The sequence below is a fragment of the Ranitomeya imitator genome, chromosome 5 (assembly GCF_032444005.1).
Source record: "Ranitomeya imitator isolate aRanImi1 chromosome 5, aRanImi1.pri, whole genome shotgun sequence".
Taxonomy (NCBI): domain Eukaryota; kingdom Metazoa; phylum Chordata; class Amphibia; order Anura; family Dendrobatidae; genus Ranitomeya; species Ranitomeya imitator.
The window spans coordinates 657,534,401-657,561,068 of record NC_091286.1 but is presented as its reverse complement, the minus strand read 5'-3'; the positions used below and the strand labels follow the sequence as shown (position 1 = coordinate 657,561,068).

Here is a 26,668-nt window from a genome sequence, read left to right as displayed (position 1 = left end):
GCTCTGCTTTACGGCCGGCGCTGACAGTCAGTGCAGGGAAGCTGACGGCGGGGGATGTGACAGACATCGGAATGTAAGTATGTACTGTTTTTTTTTTTACTTTTACAATGGTAACCAGGGTAAATATCGGGTTACTAAGCGCGGCCCTGCGCTTAGTAACCCGATATTTACCCTGGTTACAAGTGAACACATCGCTGGATCGGCGTCACACACCGATCCAGCTATGACAGCGGGTGATCAGCGACCAAAAAAAGGTCCTGATCATTCCCAGCGACCAACGATCTCCCAGCAGGGGCCTGATCATTGGTCGCTGTCACACATAACGATTTTGTTAACAATATCGTTGCTACGTCACAAAAAGCGTGATGTTGCAACAATATCGTTAACGAAATCGTTATGTGTGAAGGTACCTTTAGGCTTTATTCACACATCAGTATCTTTAAATCAGTATTTGAATGGCAAAACCAAGTGTCTCCAAAACACAGAACAGGGGTCAATATTGAAATTATTGTTTTTCTCCAAGATTCACACCATGTTTTGGCACATGATGCCTGAATAAGCCCAAAGATGTCAAAAATAGTCAAATATAATATTAAATGGGATATTTCAACCAGCAGTCATTTGTATGTAACCCTAAATAAAAGCAGCTACCACTCTGGCACATTCATTTGAATGGTTGCCATGTAATATCATTACTCCCCAGCAGTAAATGTTGCAGGGAAAATGTGTGGCTCATCTTCTCAGGTTATCTATCTGTAAGAGTGTGACAGAAACTGTCCTGTGCATTTTCCCATAGAAAATGCCTTTTTACTAGGCACTGCTCCTAATAGCCAGATTCCTACTCCACACTGATGAGGGGCAAAAACTCCAAAACAGCTGCCTGTGGATGGATACCATGCTTGGCATAGGTGGCTTTCCTTCATAGGATGCTGCCCTTCCCGTGGTTGTTCCTTCCCGAGGAAAGGCCTGGCTATTCACTGCTTGCGTCGAGAAACACGTGATGGTGTCTCCGCAGCTTCTTTACATGCATTTTCCCATAGAGTTCATGTACATACAATTAATGTGTGGTAATGTAAATGATGCGTATGTGTACCTTACTAATATTAATGTGCTTGCTATATTGTATAAGGATTTTACATCTAATTTTATGTGTTTTAATATTGTTACAAGATTAGGGAAAGATGTACAGGATAAGATAAGAGGGTAGCTATAAATTAGGATAGAGTCACGGCGCCCGGGTATCAATGCTGCAGGGGAAGCTGCACACAGCAGCTGAGCAAGACGCCAAGTTACTAACCTGAACCCACGGGACCTTTGACATGAAACAGAGTGTACCGGTAATAAACAGGACCTTAGACCATGTGACAGAGTGGGAGGAGGTAAGGGGGCGAAGCCAGACGCCGGGGAAACAGAGAAGGGACAAGCACTAAAGAATAATCAAACAAGCAGAGGTTGTAGCCAGGAGATTACGAGGTACCAAAACGGAGAGACAGGGGATAGTCAGAAGCAAAGCCAGAGTTCAGTAAGTCAGGAACACAAGCAGAGTAAAGCACGGAAAGCAAGATAACACTATGCAAGCCGGACACACACTCCAGAAGTCACGCATACAGACAGAATCTATAGCTGACCGAGAAACTAGGTTAGGAGCGAGTATAAATACCCCTCCTATTTTGGAAAAGAGGCTAGCAACATTAACCCTGAGAGCACAGGACATTAACCATGTCCTGACAATGACAGTACTCCCCCTTAACGGGGGGCCACTGGACCCCCAGGCTTCTCAGGGTACCTTGCATGAAAAGCCCGCACCAGTCGATCAGCATGCACAGAACTTGTCGGAACCCATGACCTATCCTCAATAGAATACCTCTTCCAATGTATTAGGTACTGAAGCCTTCGACACACCCACCATGAATCAATGATGCGCCCTACCTCGTATTCCAGCTGACCCTCTACCAATACTGGCGGAACATTAGATGAAGAATCTTCTCTAACCGTTCCCACAGGTTTTAATAGGGACCTGTGGAAGACATTAGAAATTTTGAAAGAGGTGGGCAACTGAAACCTATAGGCCACCGGGTTGATCACCTCAATAATCTTGTATGGACCTATAAACCTGGGGCCCAACTTCATAGAGGAAATCTTAAGTTTGATGTTACGGGTGGACAGACACACCTTCTCCCCCACAGTTAGTGTGGGAACTGACCCCCTCCTCCTGTCCGCAGAATGTTTGTACCTCTTTTGGGCTTTGGAGATGTTCGCCTGGACCTCCCTCCAAAGGGTTCTTAACTGTTGCACCAAACCCTTTGCACCAGGGCAAGCAGAATCCATGCGGGAAAATTCTCCAAACTGCGGAACAAACCCATAATTGACCTGAAAGGGAGATTTGCCAGTAGACTGATTAATACGACAATTGAACGCAAATTCAGCCATGGGTAAAACCTCACTCCAGTCCTCCTGTCTGGAAGAGGCCAGACATCTCAAAATTTGTTCCAACGACTGGTTGGTGTGTTCAGTCTGTCCGTTAGATTCCAGGTGATAAGCAGAGGAGAATGACAACGTAACCCCCAACTTCTTACAAAAAGCCCTCCAAAACCTGGCCACAAATTGCACACCCCTGTCAGATACCACATGCAACCGAAATATATGTTGAATAAACAAGCGAGCTAAGGAAATCTATGGACAGGTGTGTCCGGGGTTTATTCGGAATTGGCAGACGTATAAATTCCCCGGCCGGCCGGACCAGAGAGCTCTTAGAATGAGCACACACCCCACAAGAATTCACAAACTTTTTGATATCAGTACCCATAGAAGGCCACCAAAGTTCCTAGCTACTGCCCCCTGGGTAGCTGCAATCCCAGGGTGTGCACTCAACACAGAGTCATGAAATTCTTGCAGAAGTGTGAGACGGAAATGATCGAGTACAAACAGTTTACCTTGGGGATTATTCCTGGGAGCTTGTGCATCAAAAATCTCCCTCAGTAATTAAGATGAGACTTCAGCCACAACCACTCCAGGTTGAAGAATGGAGGACGGAGGTACTGGAGGGAACACAGAATCAAAACTTCGGGTTAAGGCATCCGCCTTTACATTTTTAGACCCTTGTCAGAACGTAATTGTAAAATGAAACCGAGAAAAAAAAAGTGCCCACTGAGCCTGTCTGGGGGTCAATCTCTTAGCGGACTTGATATAGGCCAAATTTTTATGATCAGTGATGACCGTAACGGGATGAACAGCCCCCTCCAGAAAATGCCTCCATTCTTCGAAGGCCAATTTAATTGCTAACAATTCCCTGTTGCCGACATCATAATTTTTCTCGGCCGAAGACAATTTTTTAGAGAAAAAGGCACAGGGTTTAAGGTTAGTAAGGGTGGACGGGCCCTGAGACAACACTGCTCCCACCCCCACTTCCGAAGCGTCAACCTCCACGATAAAAGGTCTCGATGGATCGGGTTGTATCAACAAGGGTGCTGAAGTGAAACATTTCTTCAGTATCAGAAAGGAATTTTTTGCGGCCACGGACCAATTTTTTACATCCGCCCCTTTGAGTGTGAGGTCCATCAAGGGTTTCAATACCTGCGAAAACCCTTTAATGAACTTCCTATAATAATTAGCGAAGCCCAGAAATCGTTGCAACCCCTTCAGGTCAGGAGATTGCACTCAATCAGAAATGGCCTGAACCTTCCCAGGATCCATGCAGAATCCCTCCCCTGATACAATTAATCCCAGAAAAGACAGTTCTTGCATAAAGAACGAGCACTTCTCCAGCTTAGCATATAAATGGTTCTCCCTGAGTTTCACAAGAACCGAATGAAGATGGTGTAAGTGTGACTGACTGTCCTCAGAGTATATCAAGATGTCATCCAGGTAAATGACAACATAACGCCCAATCAGGTCAGAAAAAACAACATTAATGAAACTCTGGAAAACAGCAGGAGCGTTGGTGAGACCGAAGGGCATGACCAAATTTTCAAACAAGCCCTCGGTTGTCAGAAATGCTGTTTTCCATTCATCCCCCTTTCGGATCCTTATCAGGTTGTAAGTCAAGCTTGGAAAACCATTTGGCCCCAGTGAGTTGATTACATAAATCAGGAATTAGAGGAAGAGGATACGTGTTTTTTACAGTAATCTTATTTAGTTCTTGAAGGTTGAGGCATGGTCGCAAACCACCATCTTTTTTCTTGACAAACCCCGCTGCAATGGGTGAGACAGAGGGACGAATATGCCCCTTGTGGAGACTCTCTGTGATGTACTCTTTCATAATTGGCGCTCAGGCCCAGACAAATTGTACAGACGAGCCTTGGGTAATTGGGCTTCGGGGATTAAATCAGTTGCACAATCACCGGGTCGATGTGGTGGAAGCGCCTCAGTCTCACTTTCAGAAAACACGTCTTCGAAGTCTTTCAGGTACTCCGGAATACCCTCCAGACCGACAGACGACACAGATACAGAATTAATCAGGTTAACAAGAGGTCCCAGGTTACAACACGGACCATTACCCTTACATCTCCATTGAGTGATCTCCCCTGTCACCCAATCAATGACAGGATTGTGGCGTTGAAGCCAGGGCATTCCCAGTACCAGTCGTGCAGGTAGATTATTCAAGACAAAGCAACGTAATTTTTCCACGTGAGTGGAACCCACTTTCAGAGAAAAAACATCAGTCCTGAAACAAATTCCATCCCGGGTAAGAGAGGGTGAATCAACAGCCACAACTTTAATAGGGTCTTTCAGCCTGACTGTCCTTATCTTATTACGAGTCACAACATGGGCATCAATCAAATTAATAGAAGAACCACAGTCAACAAAGGCGGTGGTCACCACAGGACCGCCAGCAAGTTCCAATTCCACTTGAAGCACAATTTTGGCAAGTGAGAAAACATGTACCTAGGAGTCTGGACAAGCTCTTCGATTGTTGCCCAGATTCAGTTGTTTCTCAGACGGTTTCACAGAAGAAGGGCAGGATGGACAGTTCCTTTTCCAATGTCCAGAGGCTCCACAGTAAAAGCACAATTGATTGTCTCTACGGCACCTAGTCTCTTTCTCCATAACCAAAACTGACCCAATTTCCTTGGGCTCAGACACAGGTGCAGCGTCACACAATTTGGAAAACAAGGAAGTTTCTTGCTGCATCACTCCTCTAGCACGGAGTCTCCGGTCCATTCGAACTGCCTGAGTCATGGTGTCCTCCAGGGTATCAGGAGGAGGATGAAGTGCCAGAGAGTCCTTCAGACGGTCAGACAGACCCATGCAGAACAACCCCCTCAGGGCTGCATCATTCCAAGAAATTTCGGCTGCCCAGCGCTTAAAATCTGAGCAGAACCATTCAGTGGAGTGCTTCCCTTGTGTGAAACTCATTACCATATCCCTTGCCAAACGCACTTTATCAGGTTCATTATAAATAAGCCCCAGGGACTCAAAAAACAGATTGACAGACATGCGTTCAGGAGCAGAGGGAGAGAGAGAAAGCCCATGCCTGTGGGAACCCTCTTAATAAAGACATAACTACCCCCACCCTCTGTCTTTCATTGTCCAAGGCCCGGGGACGCAACTGAAAAAACAACCTGCATCCCTCCCTAAAGACCTTGAACAACTTTTTAGCCCCAGGAAAAGTATCGGGCCACTTTACAGGTGGTTCGGGGTCCACCAGGGACACATCAGTGGGGCCCCCCTCCCGGGACCGCAATGAAGCAGACATCTGTAAAGCACCTGCCACATTTCTCTGCACCTGCTGGTGTGAGTGGACCAGAGCTTGCTGTTCCACAGACAGCTTCTGCAACAACTGGGAGAGCTCATTAATCTGCCCTGTGAGAACCTGTACAGGATCCATGGCATACCAACACCCCTCCCACCAGGGAAAAAGACTGTGTGGTCAGCTATAATGTCACGGTGCCCGGGTATCAATGCTGCAGGGGAAGCTGCACACAGCAGCTGAGCAAGACGCCAAGTTACTGAACCCACGTGACCTTAGACCATGTGACACAGTGGGAGGAGGTAAGGAGGAGCCAGACGCCGGGGAAACAAAGAAGGGACAAGCACTAAAGAATAATCAAACAAGCAGAGGTCGTAGCCAGGAGATTATGAGGTACCAAAACGGAGAGACGGGATAGTCAGAAGCAAAGCCAGAGTTCAGTAAGCCAGGAACACAAACAGAGTAAAGCACGGAAAGCAAGATAACACTATGCAAGCCTGACACACACTCCAGAAGTCACACATACAGACAGAAACAGAATCTATAGCTGACAGAGAATCCAGATTAGGAGCGTGTATAAATACTCCTCCTATTTTGGAAAAGAGGCTAGCAACATTAACCCTGAGAGCGCAGGACATTAAAGGGACACTGTCACCCCCTGCAGCCGTTATAAACTAAAAGAGCCACCTTGTGCAGCAGTAATGCTGCATTCTAACAAGGTGGCTCTTTTAGTTTTGTGTTCAGGTATTATTAAAATAAAGCGTTTTGAAACTCTGCAGAAATACCTGTCTTTGTCCACGGAGGCGGGTCTGAAGCCTCCTCTGTGAAGTGCCCAACAGCCGTCACTCATCTCTTCTGGGGCGATGGTCGCCGCCCCCTGCACGCTGTTTTCTTTTCAAATCCAACTCTCACCCACGTCCCCCGCCCCCCGCCTTCCAGCCAGCTAGCAGGCAAGTTTCGTAGGTTGTTTCTTTCCCGGCGATTGCTATGAGCAGAAGGAGGAGGCGGCAGGATGGGCTCAGCTGAATAGCCAGAGGCTGGAAGGAGGGGGGCGGGGGACGTGGGTGAGAGTCTGAGACATGCAGTGCACATTCCCAGGAATCCTAGCCCCGCACTGTGCATAATGCATAACATATTGCGGGGCAGGGATTCCCGAGGTGGGTGCCCGCACTGCCAGCACAGGCGCAGTCTGCAAGCCTGGCTGTGACGTCAGACAGCCAGAGCTTACTGCGCCTGCCCCACAAATATTTACACAGCGCCGGCGTTGGATTTGAAAAGAAAACAGCGTGCAGGGGGCGGCGACCATCGCCCCAGAAGATGTGAGTGACGGCTGTTGGGCACTTCACAGAGGAGGCTTCAGACCCGCCTCCGTGGACAAAGACAGGTATTTCTGCAGAGTTTCAAAACGCTTTATTTTAATAATACCTGAACACAAAACTAAAAGAGCCACCTTGTTGAAATGCAGCATTACTGCTGCACAAGGTGGCTCTTTTAGTTTATAACGGCTGCAGGGGGGTGACAGTGGCCCTTTAACCATGTCCTGACCATGACAGATAGGATGGGATTTAGTGTAGTGGGGCACAATAGAGTCAGGAAACTAGGGTGCCAATATAAATAGGGGATTTCCAAGTTGGGAAGGGTAAGAGTGAGTGAGTTTTTCTAGCGGACACTTCCTGATTCTCAGTCAGTGGGAGCTGTGAAAAGTAATGTACCATTGTTGTAACATTAAGAAAAGTGCGGGAGAGTGATGCAGGAGACAGCAGAACAGGCCAGAGGACCAAGAAGTACGGAAAGGCACAGAGCGCTTGGGAAAAGCAGAATGCGGTCGGCCACCAATTGGTACAACGGCATCCCTCAGAGAATCCGGGTCCTATGGCTCAAATCAGGACAGAGGAACCTTTTTCATCTACCAGTAAATGGATGCTGGTGTGGGAACCAGTATGGGAAAGTTGGCGCAGGAATATGGGGACCCTAGAGCCAGGACGAGCATCTCAGAGGCCAGAGGAGCCAGCATTGAGAAGGAAAGCTCAGGCTGAATATGGGACCGCAGAGTCGGGAAGCGCATCTCAGGGGCTAGAGGAGCCAGCATTGAGAAGGAAAGCTCAGGCTGAATATGGGACTGCAGAGCCAGTAAGAGCATCTTAGAGGCTAGAGGAGCCAGCACTAGGGTTGAGCGAAACGGGTCGAAATTGTTCAAAAGTCGCCGACTTTTGGCAAGGTCGGGTTTCATGAAACCCGACCCGACCCCAGTGGGGGGTCGGCCATGAAGTCGGCGATCTTTTGAATCTGGAATCGGAATTCCGATCCCGATTCCCGATATGTTTAAGATATCGGGAATTGGTATCGGAATTCAGATTAAAGTGTAAAATATAGAATTAAAATAAAAAATATTGCAATACTTACCCTCTGACGCGCCCTGGTACTAACCGGCAGCCTTCCTCCTTCGAATCCGCGCTTCTAGGACCTTGCCGTGACGTCGCGGTGACGTCGCGGCTTGTGATTGGCCGCGCGGCCGCTCATGTGACCGCTCGCGCGGCCAATCACAAGCCGCGACGTCACCCGCGACGTCACCGAAGGTCCTGGAAGGGCTGATTCTTAGGAAGGAAGGCTGTCGGAAGGAAGCAGGGCACTTCCGAGGGTGAGTATATACCTAATAGGAATATACTCACCCTCGGAAGCGCCCTGCTTCCTTCCGACAGCCTTCCTTCCTAAGAATCAGCCCTTCCAGGACCTTCGGTGACGTCGCGGGTGACGTCGCGGCTTGTGATTGGCCGCGCGAGCGGTCACATGGGCGGCCGCGCGGCCAATCACAAGCCGCGACGTCACCGCGACGTCACGGCAAGGTCCTAGAAGCGCGGATTCGAAGGAGGAAGGCTGCCGGTTAGTACCAGGGCGCGTCAGAGGGTAAGTATTGCAATATTTTTTATTTTAATTCTATATTTTACACTTAAATATGGATCCCAGGGCCTGAAGGAGAGTTTCCGCTCCTTCAGACCCTGGGAACCATGGAAACCCAATGCACTGCATTGGGTTTCGAGTTTCGGCCGACCCCGACTTTTTTATAGGATCGGCCGATTTCACTCGACCCGACTTTTCCAAAAGTCGGGTTTCGTGAAACCCGACCCGATCCTATAAAAGTGAAGGTCGCTCAACCCTAGCCAGCACTGAGAATGAAAGCTCAGGATGAGTACGGGACCGCAGAGCCAGGAAGAGCATCACAGAGGCTAGAGAAGCCATCATTGAGAGAGAAAGCTCAGGCTGAGTATGGGACCACAGAACCTGGATGAGCCTCTCAGAGGCTAGAGGATCAAGCATTGAGAGGGAAAGCTCAGGCTGAGTATAGGACCGCAGAGCCAGGACAAGAATCTTAGAGGCTAGAGGAGCCAGCATTGAAAGGGAAAGCCTAGGCTGAAAATATGAACTTGTGCTGTACTGAAACTCCCATGGATTCCTTGTTATCAAGTAAAGTTGCACTGTTAAAGCGGAATATGGTGTCTGCTCCTGTGTGTCTGTGATATCATCTGGAGAGGGGACTATGGGAGCAGCAGGATCTGCAAATGTGAGTTTTGTGTAATACTCCCACACCACACAACAGACAAGACATTATATTTTCTTTGCGGGGTGCCAGGGTGTGGGAACACAACAGTCCGTTGCCATAACTACCACCCTGGCTGTTAGGACTGACAGAACGCACCAAATAATAGTAATAGGGAATATGAGGTGCGTTCGCAGTCCGGGGTCCACTGTGCAGAGATGACACCTGCTGCTGAGTAATGGCGGACGGACGCTTGCTCACACGTGGGTTAAACCTCATCCAGTGTGAATAGAAGCAAATTCTGTTGCTTCACAGAGTCGCCACGAATATGCTGCACCCTGTTAGCAGTCACAGGGTGCAGCTGAAAGACACTAGTGGGATCCCAAAGAATCACCCCCACTAAGCTGGTGATTGGACCCGCTCTGACCCTTGGTGGCTTTTGAGCCCGTGCCTGAGGATGCCCTGAGTCAGATGCTGAGTCCAAGCGGGAATTCCCACGCTACACTGACAAGCTGTCAGGAAAGCGCACTGATTGCGCACGGTGCCATATAAGCGGGCACTGCAAAGGCACTGTAACGTGTGATTAGTGTGCAGATGGCACGGTCGGGCGCTAGATAGCAAACATCCACCATACGCGAGCAAACAACAACACTAGGAAGGGGGATGATTAAAGAGCGACTTTCACACATCTGCACACACATGTTTTCAAGTATACACTAGCGCATAGCCGAGCGGCCATGCGAACCTTTTATAGCTGTAGTGCTACGGGACCTTCCAGATGGTCCAATAGGAGGTGCAACAGGACCTGAGCATGTGACCACCGACCTCCAATGGGCATGCTCAGTATGGGAAAAGCAGGACTTAGTCCCAGAAAGACCTGCTCGCTGTTGATCAGTGATCAGTGCTGGCTACAAAGGCAGAGCCTGGAAAGGCAGCAGTAACCAGTCACACAGTATCAGCTTGAGCCAGATGCTGGGACTGACGTCTCCGCTGAGCAGGCTCCATTGCGGCTGGAGAAGAATGGGAGACCGTAGCGGGCATGGTTCGAGATTCCCCCTGTGTGGAGGCGGGAACTCGACACCTAACACTGGCTACCTCACATATCTATGTCAGTTGATCACCAAGGATTTGAAAGACCTGAACTATAGCAATCTACTGACCCTTACATAGGCTTCATTGCAAGAAGTGGTATTCGTTATGAGACAACCCCCTACTTTATCCTGCCTTGTCATACTATACAATAATACTATAATAATATAATTAAAAGAATATATTAAAAAATAATACATTTTCACACTCACCTTGCCCAAACATATCTCCAATTTATTTATTTTATCCTGTCAACAATCAACAGTTAGTTTTTTTTCTAATAATTCATATTAGAGATCACACTTCTCTAATCAACCATATAAGTAAAAATAAATCATTACCCATAGCAAAGAATGGTATTCCCAGCAGAGTCGAGTTATATCTTCCACCCGTTACGAAAAATATCCCTGCCGCTGTGACAATGGAGATACAAATAGTGAGTACTCCCAGTAGACCCAAGAAAGGCTTGCTACGTAGACAGTCTTTCATAGAGCTGGAGAGAGTGGCCGCCAGGAGAACCAGCATAAGACTCACCACAATCATACTTCTAGACAACTCTATGGTTTTCTGAAAGTCTCTGAGCAAGCTGAACGATGTGATCGAAAACATCTGGATATCTGGATGTTCTTCTTGCAGCTGGTGAATGCGTGTGCAAAATTCATTTTCCCACTGTGTGTTGATGTGGTCTTGTATAGCAGAGCCATAGTTCTGGAGGTAGTAGGTCATTTGAATGGCTCTTGCTGACTTGACCCTTTGATCTTTGCTGTTTGGGACTTCTGCAACTCCCCCCAACTGGTGTCCAATGAAACTCTGTCTTCCATTCTGCAAAACCACAAAAAAACAATGGAATTAAAGGCCGGCAATGAAAGAGAGGAGTTAGAGACCTGAGAAATATAATAACATACTATGGGTGCTAATATTTTTGCAACCATTGAATTAAAAAAAAATGTTTTACATGTCATTATTACTACTTAATTCACTTACCTTGACATACACATGGTATACTGATTCTCTTTGATATCTATCTATCTATCTATCTATCTATCTATCTATCTATCTATCTATTATCTATTATATATCTATCTACTTAATATCTATCTATTATCTATCTATTATCTATCATCTATCTATCTGTTATCTATTTATTATCTATCTATCTATTATCTATTATCTATCTCTATTATCCATTATCTATCTATTATCTATCTATTTATCTATCTATCTATCTATCTATCTATCTATTATCTATCTATTATCTATTTATCTATTTATTTCCTATCTATCTATCTATCTATCTATCTATCATGTATCTATTATCTATCTAGTATCTATTATCTATCAATTATCTATCTATTATCTATCATCTATCTCAGATTTATCTATCTATTATCTATTTATTATCTGTTTATTATCTATCTATTATCTATCTATCTATCTATTATATATCTAGTATCTATCTCCATCCATCCATCCATGCATGTAGAGAAACAAGCAAATGAAGTAAGAACGCAAAGCTTCTTAGAAATCAATAGGTTTTTAAATATTGGGAATGCAAATCGCCTCTTCAGAGAGGTGCAGGCGGCGCCATCTTGCTGGAGAAGAAAAAAAATTCCTCCTCCAAGATGGCGTCGCCCACGCCTATGCAGTAGCAGCTATCGGATCTCTATATACACCAGTAGGGTTTTGTTTTTTTTCAATAAGTATATATAATATTCATTATGTAAACTAGGGGGCAGGTCAGTGAGGGATCAGTGACCTGTCAGAAGCCATACTGGTGAATACCTAATCAGAGCACCACATACAGATCCCCCCACAGGCCGCCCTGGAGCACGACCATATCATTAGCTCAAAACTGAAAATAAAGATTACACAACAACCACAAGACAGATTTCATCACCTGTTATCATTGTAATCAGTATAACGGCGCCGACCTGACACTGCCTGTAGGTTACTGTGCACAATCCTGCTGACAGGTTCCCTTTTAAAGGGTTAGGGTTTAGGATTGCTGCTTCCAATAAGGGGCAGTAGAGTTCAAGGCTCCTGAAGAGGCAATTTGAATATTTCATTTCTCCGAGGAGCATGCATGGCTTATAAGTCTCCTCACTCTGACATGCCAGGCTTGGCTTGTCACTCTCCTCAAGGAGAAAGGTTACCCCTTATGTCATCCTTACTTTTACCTAATCCAAGAGTCTGATCACGTCCTTATTATTACATTTCCCTTTCTATTTTTCCTTTCTATGCGTTTTTGTATTTTGATGTTTTTTTTTATTAGGTACATAAATGTCTTAAGGCAGAAATAAAACATCTCTGCGTCCTCCTGTATATGACTAGATAGTTTATAGGCTTTGTCATACTTTACGCAGTGCAGCAGACACAAATCCTACAGCGCTACGAACGCTGACTGCCCGTCCTAACAAATAAATCTAAATAAATAAAACCAATGAAAACTACATCAAAATAGCAGGAAAAGAGGCGCGTGCCTACAAAATGACAATGAAAAACACCTAGAGATTTTTAAATGTGGATTGTTCAGCCAGAAAAATCCATGTAAAATAAACTCCTATGTGAATCTAATCCAAAGAAATGAGTATAAATTGGTGTGAATGCAAAAAGTCTTGGACTGGCCCACCGGAGAGCAGGACAATCCTCTGGTGGGCCGCTGTTCAAGGGTGAACTACAACCCTCTTATATGAGCAGTACTTGGCACAATGTGCTTGAAGAGCATGTTCACACTGGCCATTCAAGAAACAAAACCTAAGATAGAAACAAAATGAGAAAATACCCTGGTGCAGGTAAGGAGTGGGGCTGAAATTCAGCCCTGGCCCGTGTTGTCCCCGTCCCCAAGCACCAGAACAATAACGATACCTTTGGCCTGCTGGGGTGACGGAATCAGCGGCTTTGTGCTCCATCACAACTCTCAACAGTATGGGTGACTTGAGAACACTGATTCTGCTAACAACATAGCAGGCAAGGCGGCCCATAACCAGACAGGCCCTTCTACCATTTGCCATAATTGCCAGATGGCCAGTCCGGCCCTGCCCTGGTGTAAGTAAGTAAAACATAGGGTACTTAGTAAATGTAAAATCAATCCCACGTCGACAAGGTGTACCTGAATTGGGATGGTCCTATTCTCTAACATTAAGACCGTCCTAATAGGGTGCACCTTGTCGAGGTGGGACGGCTTTTATTATTTTTTTTTACGTGTTTACCAAGTGCCCTTTGTTATTTGTACGCACTTTTGCGTTTTACTTCCTTACAGCAGGGTATATGGCAATTTTATTCCTATATGAACCTATCCTTATCCTGATATTAAATCGAGTCTTTCATGAGTCCAGCAGTCGTTTTAATATAAGGCAATAAAATTGTGTAAAGGAGGATTATGCAGCTATTTTGACATACTTTTTCAAAGTATGTACACCAATCTCATCAGATCTACATAGTTTTTTTTCAAAGTAAGTACACCAATCTCATCAGACGTACACAGTTTTTTCAAAGCACACCAATCCCATCAGACCTACATAGTTTTTCAAAGTAAGTGCACAAATCCCATCAGACCTACATAGTTTTTCAAAGTAAGCGCACCAATCTCATCAGACCTACATAGTTTTTCAAAGTAAGTGCACCAATGTCATCAGACCTACATAGTCTTTTCAAAGTATGTGCACTAATGCCATCAGGCCTACATAGCTTTTCAAAGTAAGTGCACCAATCCGATCAGACTTACATAGTTTTTCAAAGTAAGCGCACCAATCTCATCAGACCTACATAGCTTTTCAAAGTAAGTGCACTAATGTCATCAGACCTACATAGTCTTTTCAAAGTAAGTGCACCAATCTCCTCAGACCTACATAGTTTTTCAAAGTAAGTGCACCAATCCCATCAGACCTACATAGTTTTTCAAAGTACGCACCAATCTCATCAGACCTACATAGTTTTTCAAAGTAAGTGCACCAATGTCATCAGACCTACATAGTCTTTTCAAAGTATGTGCACTAATGCCATCAGGCCTACATAGTTTTTCAAAGTAAGTGCACCAATCCCATCAGACCTACATAGTTTTCCAAAGTAAGCGCACCAATCTCATCAGACCTACATAGTTTTTCAAAGTAAGTGTACCAATCTCCTCAGACCTACATAGTTTTTCAAAGTAAGTACACCAATCTCCTCAGACCTACATAGTTTTTCAAAGTAAGTGCACCAATCTCCTCAGACCTACATAGTTTTTCAAAGTAAGTGCACCAATCCCATCAGACCTACATAGTTTTTAAAAGTAAGCGCACCAATCTCATCAGACCTACATAGTTTTTCAAAGTAAGCGCACCAATCTCATCAGACCTACATAGTTTTTCAAAGTAAGTGCACCAATCTCCTCAGACCTACATAGTTTTTCAAAGTAAGTACACCAATCTCCTCAGACCTACATAGTTTTTCAAAGTAAGTGCACCAATCTCCTCAGACCTACATAGTTTTTCAAAGTAAGTGCACCAATCTCCTCAGACCTACATAGTTTTTCAAAGTAAGTGCACCAATCCCATCAGACCTACATAGTTTTTAAAAGTAAGCGCAGCAATCTCATCAGACCTACATAGTTTTTCAAAGTGAGTGCACCAATCTCCTCAGACCTACATAGTTTTTCAAAGTAAGCGCACCAATGTCATCAGACCTACATAGTTTTTCAAAGTAAGTGCACCAATCTCCTCAGACCTACATAGTTTTTCAAAGTAAGTGCACCAATCCCATCAGACCTACATAGTTTTTAAAAGTAAGCGCACCAATCTCATCAGACCTACATAGTTTTTCAAAGTAAGCGCACCAATCTCATCAGACCTACATAGTTTTTCAAAGTGAGTGCACCAATCTCCTCAGACCTACATAGTTTTTCAAAGTGAGTACACCAATCTCCTCAGACCTACATAGTTTTTCAAAGTGAGTGCACCAATCTCCTCAGACCTACATAGTTTTTCAAAGTGAGTGCACCAATCCCATCAGACCTACATAGTTTTTCAAAGTAAGTGCACCAATCTCCTCAGACCTACATAGTTTTTCAAAGTGAGTACACCAATCTCCTCAGACCTACATAGTTTTTCAAAGTAAGTGCACCAATCTCCTCAGACCTACATAGTTTTTCAAAGTAAGTGCACCAATCTCCTCAGACCTACATAGTTTTTCAAAGTGAGTACACCAATCTCCTCAGACCTACATAGTTTTTCAAAGTAAGTGCACCAATCTCCTCAGACCTACATAGTTTTTCAAAGTAAGTGCACCAATCCCATCAGACCTACATAGTTTTTAAAAGTAAGCGCACCAATCTCATCAGACCTACATAGTTTTTCAAAGTAAGCGCACCAATCTCATCAGACCTACATAGTTTTTAAAAGTAAGCGCACCAATCTCATCAGACCTACATAGTTTTTCAAAGTAAGTGCACCAATCTCCTCAGACCTACATAGTTTTTCAAAGTAAGTGCACCAATCCCATCAGACCTACATAATTTTTAAAAGTAAGCGCACCAATCTCATCAGACCTACATAGTTTTTAAAAGTAAGCGCACCAATCTCATCAGACCTACATAGTTTTTCAAAGTAAGCGCACCAATCTCATCAGACCTACATAGTTTTTCAAAGTGAGTGCACCAATCTCCTCAGACCTACATAGTTTTTCAAAGTGAGTGCACCAATCTCATCAGACCTACATAGTTTTTCAAATTGAGTGCACCAATCTCCTCAGACCTACATAGTTTTTCAAAGTGAGTGCACCAATCTCCTCAGACCTACATAGTTTTTCAAAGTAAGTGCACCAATCTCATCAGACCTACATAGTTTTTCAAAGTAAGCGCACCAATCTCATCAGACCTACATAGTTTTTCAAAGTAAGCGCACCAATCTCATCAGACCTACATAGTTTTTCAAAGTAAGCGCACCAATCCCATCAGACCTACATAGTTTTTCAAAGTAAGTGCACCAATGTTATCAGACCTACATAGTCTTTTCAAAGTAAGTACACCAATCCCATCAGACCTACATAGTTTTTCAAAGTAAGCGCACCAATCTCATCAGACCTACATAGTCTTTTCAAAGTAAGCGCACCAATCTCATCAGACCCACATAGGTTTTCAAAGTAAGTACACCAATCCCATCAGACCTACATAGTCATTTCAAAGTATGTGCACCAATCTCATCAGGCCTACATAGCTTTTCAAAGTAAGCGCACCAATCTCATCAGACCTACATAGTTTTTCAAAGTAAGTGCAGTAATGTCATCAGACCTACATAGTCTTTTCAAAGTAAGTGCACCAATCTCCTCAGACCTACATAGCTTTTCAAAGTAAGTGCACCAATCCCATCAGACCTACATAGTTTTTCAAAGTAAGCGCACCAATCTCATCAGACCTACATAGTTTTTCAAAGTAAGTGCACCAATGTCATCAGACCTACATAGTCTTTTCAAAGTAAGTACACCAATCTCCTCATACCTACATAGTTTTTCAAAGTAAGTGCACCAATCCCATCAGACTTACATAGTTTTTCAAAGTAAGTACACCAATCTCCTCAGAACTACATAGTCTTTTCAAAGTAAGTACACCAATCTCATCAGGCCTAATTTATCTATTTAAAGGGTTCAAATGATATTGATGACTTATTCTTCATGTAGGTCACTAATATCCTATTGGTGACAGTCCGACACCCGACACCCCCACAGATCATCTGTCATTAGCTCTGTCAGAAGACTTTTTTTTTTTGCTTACATTTTTTTATTGTAGAAGTTTTTTTTTTGCAGATCTGCCGGACACATTGTGATTTCATCATTACTTTCCAGTGGTGTAGTGACACCGTGAGCTGCCGCCTCCGCTGCGGAGACATCTGATCTCATCCTGTGTGCGGCTACGTTTATTCTCATGGCACATCAACGAGTTTTTGTATTTTAACAAGTAGCGAGTGGAAATGACTCACGGAGTCTCGGCGGAGAGGAAAGCGCTAACCTCATTATCGGGGAAACAATGGCTGCAGCGTCGTTACATTTTGCTGCATGTGGATTTTCTGTGTCGGCTGCATGTGTCTACAGGAGATAACAAATCAGCCGCATCATGAAGACATGACCGGGGAATAGAAGGTGTCAATGCCGAGAGGTAAGAATTACTGGAGACGTAGAACAATAGCGTCATGTGCCCGGGAATCCACAGAATCTACTCACTTACCTTGCATGTTTTATATCTAGTCCTCCAGGTAAAAATCTAATAAGTAACTGTCCGCTCCTCACTGAACCAACCCAAATTAGTTACCTATACTGTTAATAAACTGTCCCCAATGTACCATGATAGTCCCCAAATGTATCACCGGATTATCATTCCTCTTTTTGGATATTAAATCCACCTGTCCACCAGGGACCATATCAATCATTTACTCAATTTTCCTATTCTAACAGATACCTAGTCTATCGCCCCCAATAAAAAAATGAGTCTCGCACATTATCAGAGCATACAAAATATCCTCCACCTAGTAGACCATAGTGACTATCTTCCCCATCATAGACTATAAAGCTATCCACATGACCATCAGGGACCATATCAGTCACTTACCAAAGTTTCCTGTTCTAGTAGATAACTTGGGGGACTTGGGGATCCTAGTTAATGATAAACTTACCTGGAGCAGCCAGTGTCAGGCAGCAGCTGCCAAGGCAAACAGGGTCATGGGGTGCATTAAAAGAGGTCTGGATACACATGATGAGAGCATTATACTGCCTCTGTACAAATCCCTAGTTAGACCGCACATGGAGTACTGTGTACAGTTTTGGGCACCGGTGCTCAGGAAGGATATAATGGAACTAGAGAGAGTACAAAGGAGGGCAACAAAATTAATAAAGGGGATGGGAGAACTACAATACCCAGATAGATTAGCGAAATTAGGATTATTTAGTCTAGAAAAAAGACGACTGAGGGGCGATCTAATAACCATGTATAAGTATATAAGGGGACAATACAAATATCTCGCTGAGGATCTGTTTATACCAAGGAAGGTGACGGGCACAAGGGGGCATTCTTTGCGTCTGGAGGAGAGAAGGTTTTTCCACCAACATAGAAGAGGATTCTTTACTGTTAGGGCAGTGAGGAGGTGGTGATGGCGAACTCAGTCGAGGGGTTCAAGAGAGGCCTGGATGTCTTCCTGGAGCAGAACAATATTGTATCATACAATTATTAGGTTCTGTAGAAGGACGTAGATCTGGGGATTTATTATGATGGAATATAGGCTGAACTGGATGGACAAATGTCATTTTTCGGCCTTACTATGTTACTATGTTACTATGTTATAACTAGACTATCCCCACCATAGCATACAAAATATTCTCGTAATAAACTTAAGAGACTATCCTCTCCACCATAGTCTATAAAGCTATCCACATGACCCTCAGGGACCATATCAGTCACTTACCCAATTTCTCCGTTCTATCAGATAAATAGACTATCACACCCAATAAAAAAAAATTATCTATAACACACCACAACAGCATACAAAATATCCTCCTCCTAGTAGACCAAAATGATTATCTTTGCCATTATTGACTATAAAGCTTTCCACATGACCATCAGGGACCATATCAGTCAGTTATCTAATTTTTCTGCTCTAACAAATAACTAGACTATCCCTTCTCCCCCTCCCCCCCCAAAAAAGGGTTATCCTATCACACACCACCATAGCATAGAAAATATCCTCCTCCTAGTAGACCATAATGACTATCTGTACCATCATAGACTATTAAGCTTTCCACATGACCATCAGGGACCATATCAGTCACTTACCCAATTTTCCTGTTCTTGTCGATAAGTAGACTATCACCCCCAATAAAAAAAAGTTATTGAAAAATGCCACCGTAGCATACAAAATATGTTCTTCTTAGTAGACCATAATCATTATCTTCCCCATCATAGACTATAATGATTTCCACATGACCATCAGGGACCTTATCAGTCACTTATCAAGTATCCTTGTCAAGAGATTCTTGACAGGGAGTGCAGAGCAGTCATTTTGGGGTCTGGTCTTGGGTCTGAATTGTATTTTTGGGGTTCTGGATTTATTTTGCAAACAGATCTATGGTCTGAGTTTACTCTAGGGTCTTGTCTGAGGTCTGAATTTATCTTGGGGTCTAGTTTGGGGTGTACATTTTATTGGGATCTGGTTTTGAGTCTGAATTTATTCTAGGGCCTAGTCTGGGTTTATTTTGAGGTCTGGTCTGGAGACGGAATCTATTTTGGGTTCTGGTCTCTGGCTTTATTTCAGGAATGGATATAGGGTCTTAATTTATTATAGGATCTTGTCTGGAGTCTGAGATTAATTTGGGGTCTGGTGTGAGGATCACATTTATTTGGGATTTGGTCTGGGGTGTAAATGATTTGGTGATGTGTTCTGAGGTCTGTATTTATTCTAGAGTCTGATCTACGGTCTCAATTTGTATTGGCTGGATCTGGGGTCTGAATTTTTTCTGTGGTCTGATTTGGGGTCTTGATTTTTTTGGGGGGAGAGGATCTATGGCCTGAATTTATTCTAGAGTTTCAGCTGGGGTCCGAATTTATTTTGAGTTCTTGTCTGGGGTGTAATTTTTGGGGGCCTCTGATCTGAAGTGTGAATTCATTCCATGGTCTCTTTTGGATTGAACTTTAGGTCTAAAAGACAGGTCTAGGGTCTGAATTTATTTTAGGATGTATTTTTTTTTGGAGGCGGGTCTGACTTGGGATCTGAATTTGTTTTGGAATCCAGTCTGGGGTGTACATTTTTTTTCTAGGATCTGACATGGGATCTGAATTTATTTCACAGTCTGGGTTGAAGTCTGAATATATTAAGTGGCGTTCATCACACATTGATCATTTTTTGCAGTACAAAAAAATAATTAAACGGCACAGAATAGGTTTGTTTTTACTGAATTAAGTTTTTTTATAGGAAGGCTAAAAAAATGTATAAAAAAATAAAATTTTAAATCACAGCCCCTTTTTACAAATGCAAAAAAAATAAAAAAGCATATTTGTCCATAAAAATCCAATCTTTCAAAATATAAAATTATTTAACTTACATGATTGACGCCATCAAAAAAATCAAATGCCAGAAATAAATAAAAAGTGACCAAAAAGCAATATGTGTATCATGTAATGTGTGGATAAACGTCATAGGGGGGGGGGGGTATGGTATCCCGCGCTCTAGTGTGGAACAGACACTGCTTTCTGCCAGAGCGCCATAGTGCGCCTGCACCGTATTCTTTTGTTAGTAGGCGCCACAGTGAATTGGCGCCTCGCTGTGTACGTACCGTGTCCTTTTGTTAGTAAGGGCACGCGCCGCATCCCTCTATTTTCATAGCGGGCTGGCTATTTGTTAATAGGCGCCACACAGCCAGTGTACGTTTAAATACACATGCGCCACTTCCCTGCATAGGTAAGCGTCTCAGTGCGCAGGCGCCTCATCTCATGTCTCCAAGCGCCCATCTTTGAAAGTAAGGCGCAATGTCTCACTCCACTTGCATATGTGACATACCCAAGCGCTTGCCATAGAGAAAATTCTTTTATTTATATGCGTCCAACCTCTCACATATCCGACATCTTGTTAGAACTGGTAGTCATATACAGTTGAAATAAAATAAAATGGTCCCAAATCTAAGTACTATAGAGCCTTTTATTAAATATATAGATCCTTATACATATGGCACGCTAAGATACCGAAATTCGTCCTCAGCCAGATGCATATCCTGACCCAAAATAGCTTTACCAAGACCCGATGTCAGAGCGCAATAGGTCTATCCGGTCCAAAATGATTCAATTAGTAAATAGACGATACTTATATAATATACCATAATTGGTACTTGATATAATATCAAGATTAGGATGTGGGTTCTGAACCCGGATCCCCCTTCTGGACCTAAGGGACAGCAAGACACATACACAGTACTTCCAACAGAATAACAGAAGTGGGAAATTAAGAATAATTGTTCTACAAGAGGCATGCATATGTAAGGGATTCATTTAGCCCCCCCTGGTGCCACAGATTGCATCCTGAAAATCCACTCTGCCTCACGTTTCAAAATATCCTTATCAAAGTCTCCACCTCTTGGTTTTGGTCTTATCAGCTCAGTCATGCAGAAGGAGATCTCCTCCTGATGGCCACCATGTATTTCATTAACGTGACGGGCAATGGCAGTATCTCTCTTGTTCAGAAAAATGAGGACATCCAGCAGGGGGCGCATCACCGCGACTGAAGGTAACTACAGGTCATTGACCTACATTCCATTCATTCCCCGGGGTTTTACAGGCAGGAGCATAGCTGCATTAGCAGAGCTTCTGCTTGTAAAATTAGTTAACCCCTTCAGATAGATTTACATCGTGGGACGTGACAGAACGACGGAAGTTATGGAATATTGTTTTTTTATTTTACCTTTTTTACAGAACAAGGGTCTTCAGGTGGATTAGCAGTAGAATAAAATATTACAAAAACCTGTGTATTTATTTCATTGAAATACTTTGTAATAATGTGTGTGTGTGTGTGTTTTTTAACCATTTCATACTATTGGATTAATAATGGATAGGTGTCATAATTGACGCCTCTCCATTATTAATCTGGCTTAATGTTACCTTACAATAGCAAGGTGACATTAACCCTTTATTACCCCATATCCCACCGCTACATGGGAATGGGAAGAGAGTGGCCAAGTGCCAGAATAGGCGCATCTTCCAGATATGCCTTTTCTGGGGTGGCTGGGGGCAGATGTTTTTAGTTGGGGGGGGGAGGCAATAACCATGGACCCTCTCCAGGCTATTAATATCTGCCCTCAGTCACTGGCTTTACCATTCTGGCGGAGAAAATTGCGCCGGAGCCCACACCAATTTTTTCCGCGATTTAACCCTTTAATTTAATAGCTAAAGCGTCCAAATTTTGCACTTACACACTACTAACATTAGTAGTGTGGAATATGCAAAAAAAAGGAATATGACATGGTTTACTGTATGTAAACCAGGTCTCATATCATGTCGGGTTTAGGAAGGAGATAGCAAAAGCCGGTAATTGAATTACCGGCTTTTAAGCTATCTAGCGCTGGATGAAATATTAATATATATATATATATATATGTGTGTCTCACTGACATATATATATATACATATATATATATATATATACCCCTATACTATCTGTAGACATTTATCTTAGCTATTCTATTCTAACCTGTCTGTGTGATTTTACTGTACACTGCACTGAATTTCCGGCTTTTCTATAGAACACTGCTGCGTATTTCTCGCAAAGTCACACTGTTGGTCCAAGTGTAATCTGTATTTTTCGGGCCCCCATAGACTTTCATTGGCGTATTTTTTGCGCAGTACGGTGACAAACGCAGCATGCTGCATTTTTCTACGGCCGTAGAAGACCATATAATACGGATCAGTAAAATACGGCAGATAGGAGCAGGGCCATAGAGAAGCATTGTACCGTATGCCAGAGGTGTCAAACTGCATTCCTCGAGGGCTGCAAACAGGTCATGTTTTCAGGATTTCCTTGTATTGCACAGGTGATAATTTAATCACCTACAGAGAATGATTCCAGCACCTTGTGCAATGCTAAGGAAATCTTGAAAACACGCATGGTTTGAGGCCCTCGAGGAATGCAGTTTGACACCCCTGCCATATGCAATCCGTATTTTCTGTACCTCTCTTACGTCCATAAAACACGCTAGTGTGACGCCGGCCTAATAGTACCCCACCTAGAGAATTAAGGTACTATGTCATTTTTACCTTGAAATGAAAATGTACAAATGTAAGAACAAAACCCAGAAGACTATGATTTTTTTTAACCATTCAACCCATTGAATTTTTTTTCCAGTACTTCAGTACATTATATGGTAAAATGAATACCATAATTCAAAACTTGATGACTAATAAACTAGATTTGTTCTACAAAAAAACAAGCCCTCACACAGCCTACTTCAACCGAAGAAAAAAAAGGTATACGTCTTGTAAAAAAGGGGAAGAAAAAACAAAAGCACTAAGATGCATTTTTGGCTTCGTCATGAACTGATTAAGCAGCATATGTGGTAAAAGTATCCTTCGGATGCAGTGAAAAAGAGACTAAATGGCTCCAGCATACTGAGCATAAAAGACTCCAGAACCTAGAGGGTGCGACCATTTAGTCCATAAAGGTGCCAGAGGGTGAGACCGTGCCCGTGCAGGAGGGGGGTGAGGCAAGGCGCTGACGCGAGGCGCCTATTTCAGCTGGATGTGTGGTCGAGGACACACATTCAGTTGATGTTTAGATTCGCATTGCAATACACATCATCGGCCAATTAGAAGAAGCCTAGGACAGGGGACATTATACCAGGAAGGGAAAGATGATGGGAGACATTATACCCAGAAGGGGCCCAGGATAAGGGACATTATTACAGAATAGGGCCAAGACAGGGAACATTACTACAGAAAGGGGCCCAGGAAGGTCAACATTATTGCAGGAAGGGGCCAAGACAAGGAACATTACTACAGAAAGGGGCCCAGGAAGGTAAACATTATTGTAGGAAGGGGCCAAGACAAGGAACATTACTACAGAAAGGGGCCCAGGAAGGTGAACATTATTGCAGGAAGGGGCCAAGACAAGGAACATTACTACAGAAAGGGGCCCAGGAAGGTGAATATTATTGCAGGAAGGGGCCAAGACAAGGAACATTACTACAGAAAGGGGCCCAGGAAGGTGAACATTATTGCAGGAAGGGGCCAAGACAAGGAACATTACTACAGAAAGGGGCCCAGGAAGGTGAACATTATTGCAGGAAGGGGCCAAGACAAGGAACATTACTACAGAAAGGGGCTCAGGAAGGTGAGCATTATTGCAGGAAGGGGCCAAGACAGAGGACATTATTACAGAAAGGGGCCCAGGAAGGTGAACATTATTGCAGGAAGGGGCCAAGACAGGGGACATTATTACAGAAAGGGGCCCAGGAAGGTGTACATTATTGCAAGAAGGGGCCAAGGCAGAGGACATTATTACAGAAAGGGGCCCTGGAAGGTGAACATTATTGCAGGAAGGGTTCAAGACAGAGGATATTATTAAAGAAATGGGCCCAGGAAGGTGAACATTATTGCAGGAAGGGGCCAAGGCAGAGGACATTATTACAGAAGGGAGCCCAGGAAGGTGAACACTGTTGCTGGAAGGGACCAAGACAGAGGACGTTATTACAGAAAGGTGCAAATGAAGGTGAACATTATTGCAGGAAGGGGCCAAGACAGGGGATATTATTCCACAAAGGGGCCCAGGAAGGAGAAGATTATTTCAGGAAGGGACCAAAACAGAGGACATTATTACAAAAAGGGGCCCAGGAAGGTGAACATTATTGCAGGAAGGTACCATGATAGAGGACATTATTGCAGAAAAGGGCCCAGGAAGCTGAACAGTATTGCAGGAAGGTACCAAGACAGGGAACATTATTACAGAAAGGGGCTCAGGAAGGTGAGCATTATTGCAGGAAGGGGCCAAGACAGAGGACATTATTACAGAAAGGGGCCCAGGAAGGTGAACATTATTGCAGGAAGGGGCCAAGACAGGGGACATTATTACAGAAAGGGGCCCAGGAAGGTGTACATTATTGCAAGAAGGGGCCAAGGCAGAGGACATTATTACAGAAAGGGGCCCTGGAAGGTGAACATTATTGCAGGAAGGGTTCAAGACAGAGGATATTATTAAAGAAAGGGGCCCAGGAAGGTGAACATTATTGCAGGACGGGGCCAAGGCAGAGGACATTATTACAGAAAGGAGCCCAGGAAGGTGAACACTGTTGCTGGAAGGGACCAAGACAGAGGACGTTATTACAGAAAGGTGCAAATGAAGGTGAACATTATTGCAGGAAGGGGCCAAGACAGGGGATATTATTCCACAAAGGGGCCCAGGAAGGTGAAGATTATTTCAGGAAGGGACCAAAACAGAGGACATTATTACAGAAAGGGGCCCAGGAAGGTGAACATTATTGCAGGAAGGGGCCAAGACAAGGAACATTACTACAGAAAGGGGCCCAGGAAGGTGAACATTATTGCAGGAAGGGACCAAGACAAGGAACATTACTACAGAAAGGGGCCCAGGAAGGTGAACATTATTGCAGGAAGGGGCCAAGACAAGGAACATTACTACAGAAAGGGGCCCAGGAAGGTGAACATTATTGCAGGAAGGGGCCAAGACAAGGAACATTACTACAGAAAGGGGCTCAGGAAGGTGAGCATTATTGCAGGAAGGGGCCAAGACAGAGGACATTATTACAGAAAGGGGCCCAGGAAGGTGAACATTATTGCAGGAAGGGGCCAAGACAGGGGACATTATTACAGAAAGGGGCCCAGGAAGGTGTACATTATTGCAAGAAGGGGCCAAGGCAGAGGACATTATTACAGAAAGGGGCCCTGGAAGGTGAATATTATTGCAGGAAGGGTTCAAGACAGAGGATATTATTAAAGAAATGGGCCCAGGAAGGTGAACATTATTGCAGGAAGGGGCCAAGGCAGAGGACATTATTACAGAAAGGAGCCCAGGAAGGTGAACACTGTTGCTGGAAGGGACCAAGACAGAGGACGTTATTACAGAAAGGTGCAAATGAAGGTGAACATTATTGCAGGAAGGGGCCAAGACAGGGGATATTATTCCACAAAGGGGCCCAGGAAGGAGAAGATTATTTCAGGAAGGGACCAAAACAGAGGACATTATTACAGAAAGGGGCCCAGGAAGGTGAACATTATTGCAGGAAGGTACCATGATAGAGGACATTATTGCAGAAAAGGGCCCAGGAAGCTGAACAGTATTGCAGGAAGGTACCAAGACAGGGTACATTATTACAGAAAGGGGCCCAGGAAGGTGAACATTATTGCAGGAAGAGACCGAGACCGGGGACATTATTACAGAAAGGGGCCCAGGAAGGTGAACATTATTGCAGGAAGAGACCAAGACAGGGAACATTATTACAGAAAGGGGCCCAGGTAGGTGAACATTATTGCAGGAATGGACCACAACGAAGGACATTGTTACAGACAGCAGGTGTCAGGATGGGGACATTATTACATGGAGGGTGAAAACTTACGTCTTTATAGAAAGCCTCAAAGGCACATACACCTGACCAACATGGAGGTGGGGACTAAGGTCCAAATTTTGCACTGGGGTCCCATCAGATTCTAGTTACACCACTGGCTTCAGTATAGTATGTAACTGGATTTTGTGCTTGGGTTGCATACATAATGCATACAAGGCTGCTGACTTCACAGGGCAGGAAGTCATCAACATCGTCTGCAAAATCTGTTTGTGTTACCGCATCATTCCTACAAAGACACGTCTGCGGAGATCAGCACACCCCTTCGCACATGAAACCTA

At 44.0% G+C, this 26,668-nt stretch overlaps 1 protein-coding gene across 1 annotated transcript in view; it reads right to left on the bottom strand.

The window, feature by feature from the left end:
• PTCHD4 (patched domain containing 4) overlaps nt 1-26,668 on the bottom strand; it is a 204,167-nt gene that overhangs the window by 71,436 nt on the left and 106,063 nt on the right. Inside the window, 1 exon segment of the mRNA XM_069728186.1 lies at nt 10,655-11,135. Within this exon segment, the coding sequence (XP_069584287.1) occupies nt 10,655-11,135 (481 nt within the window).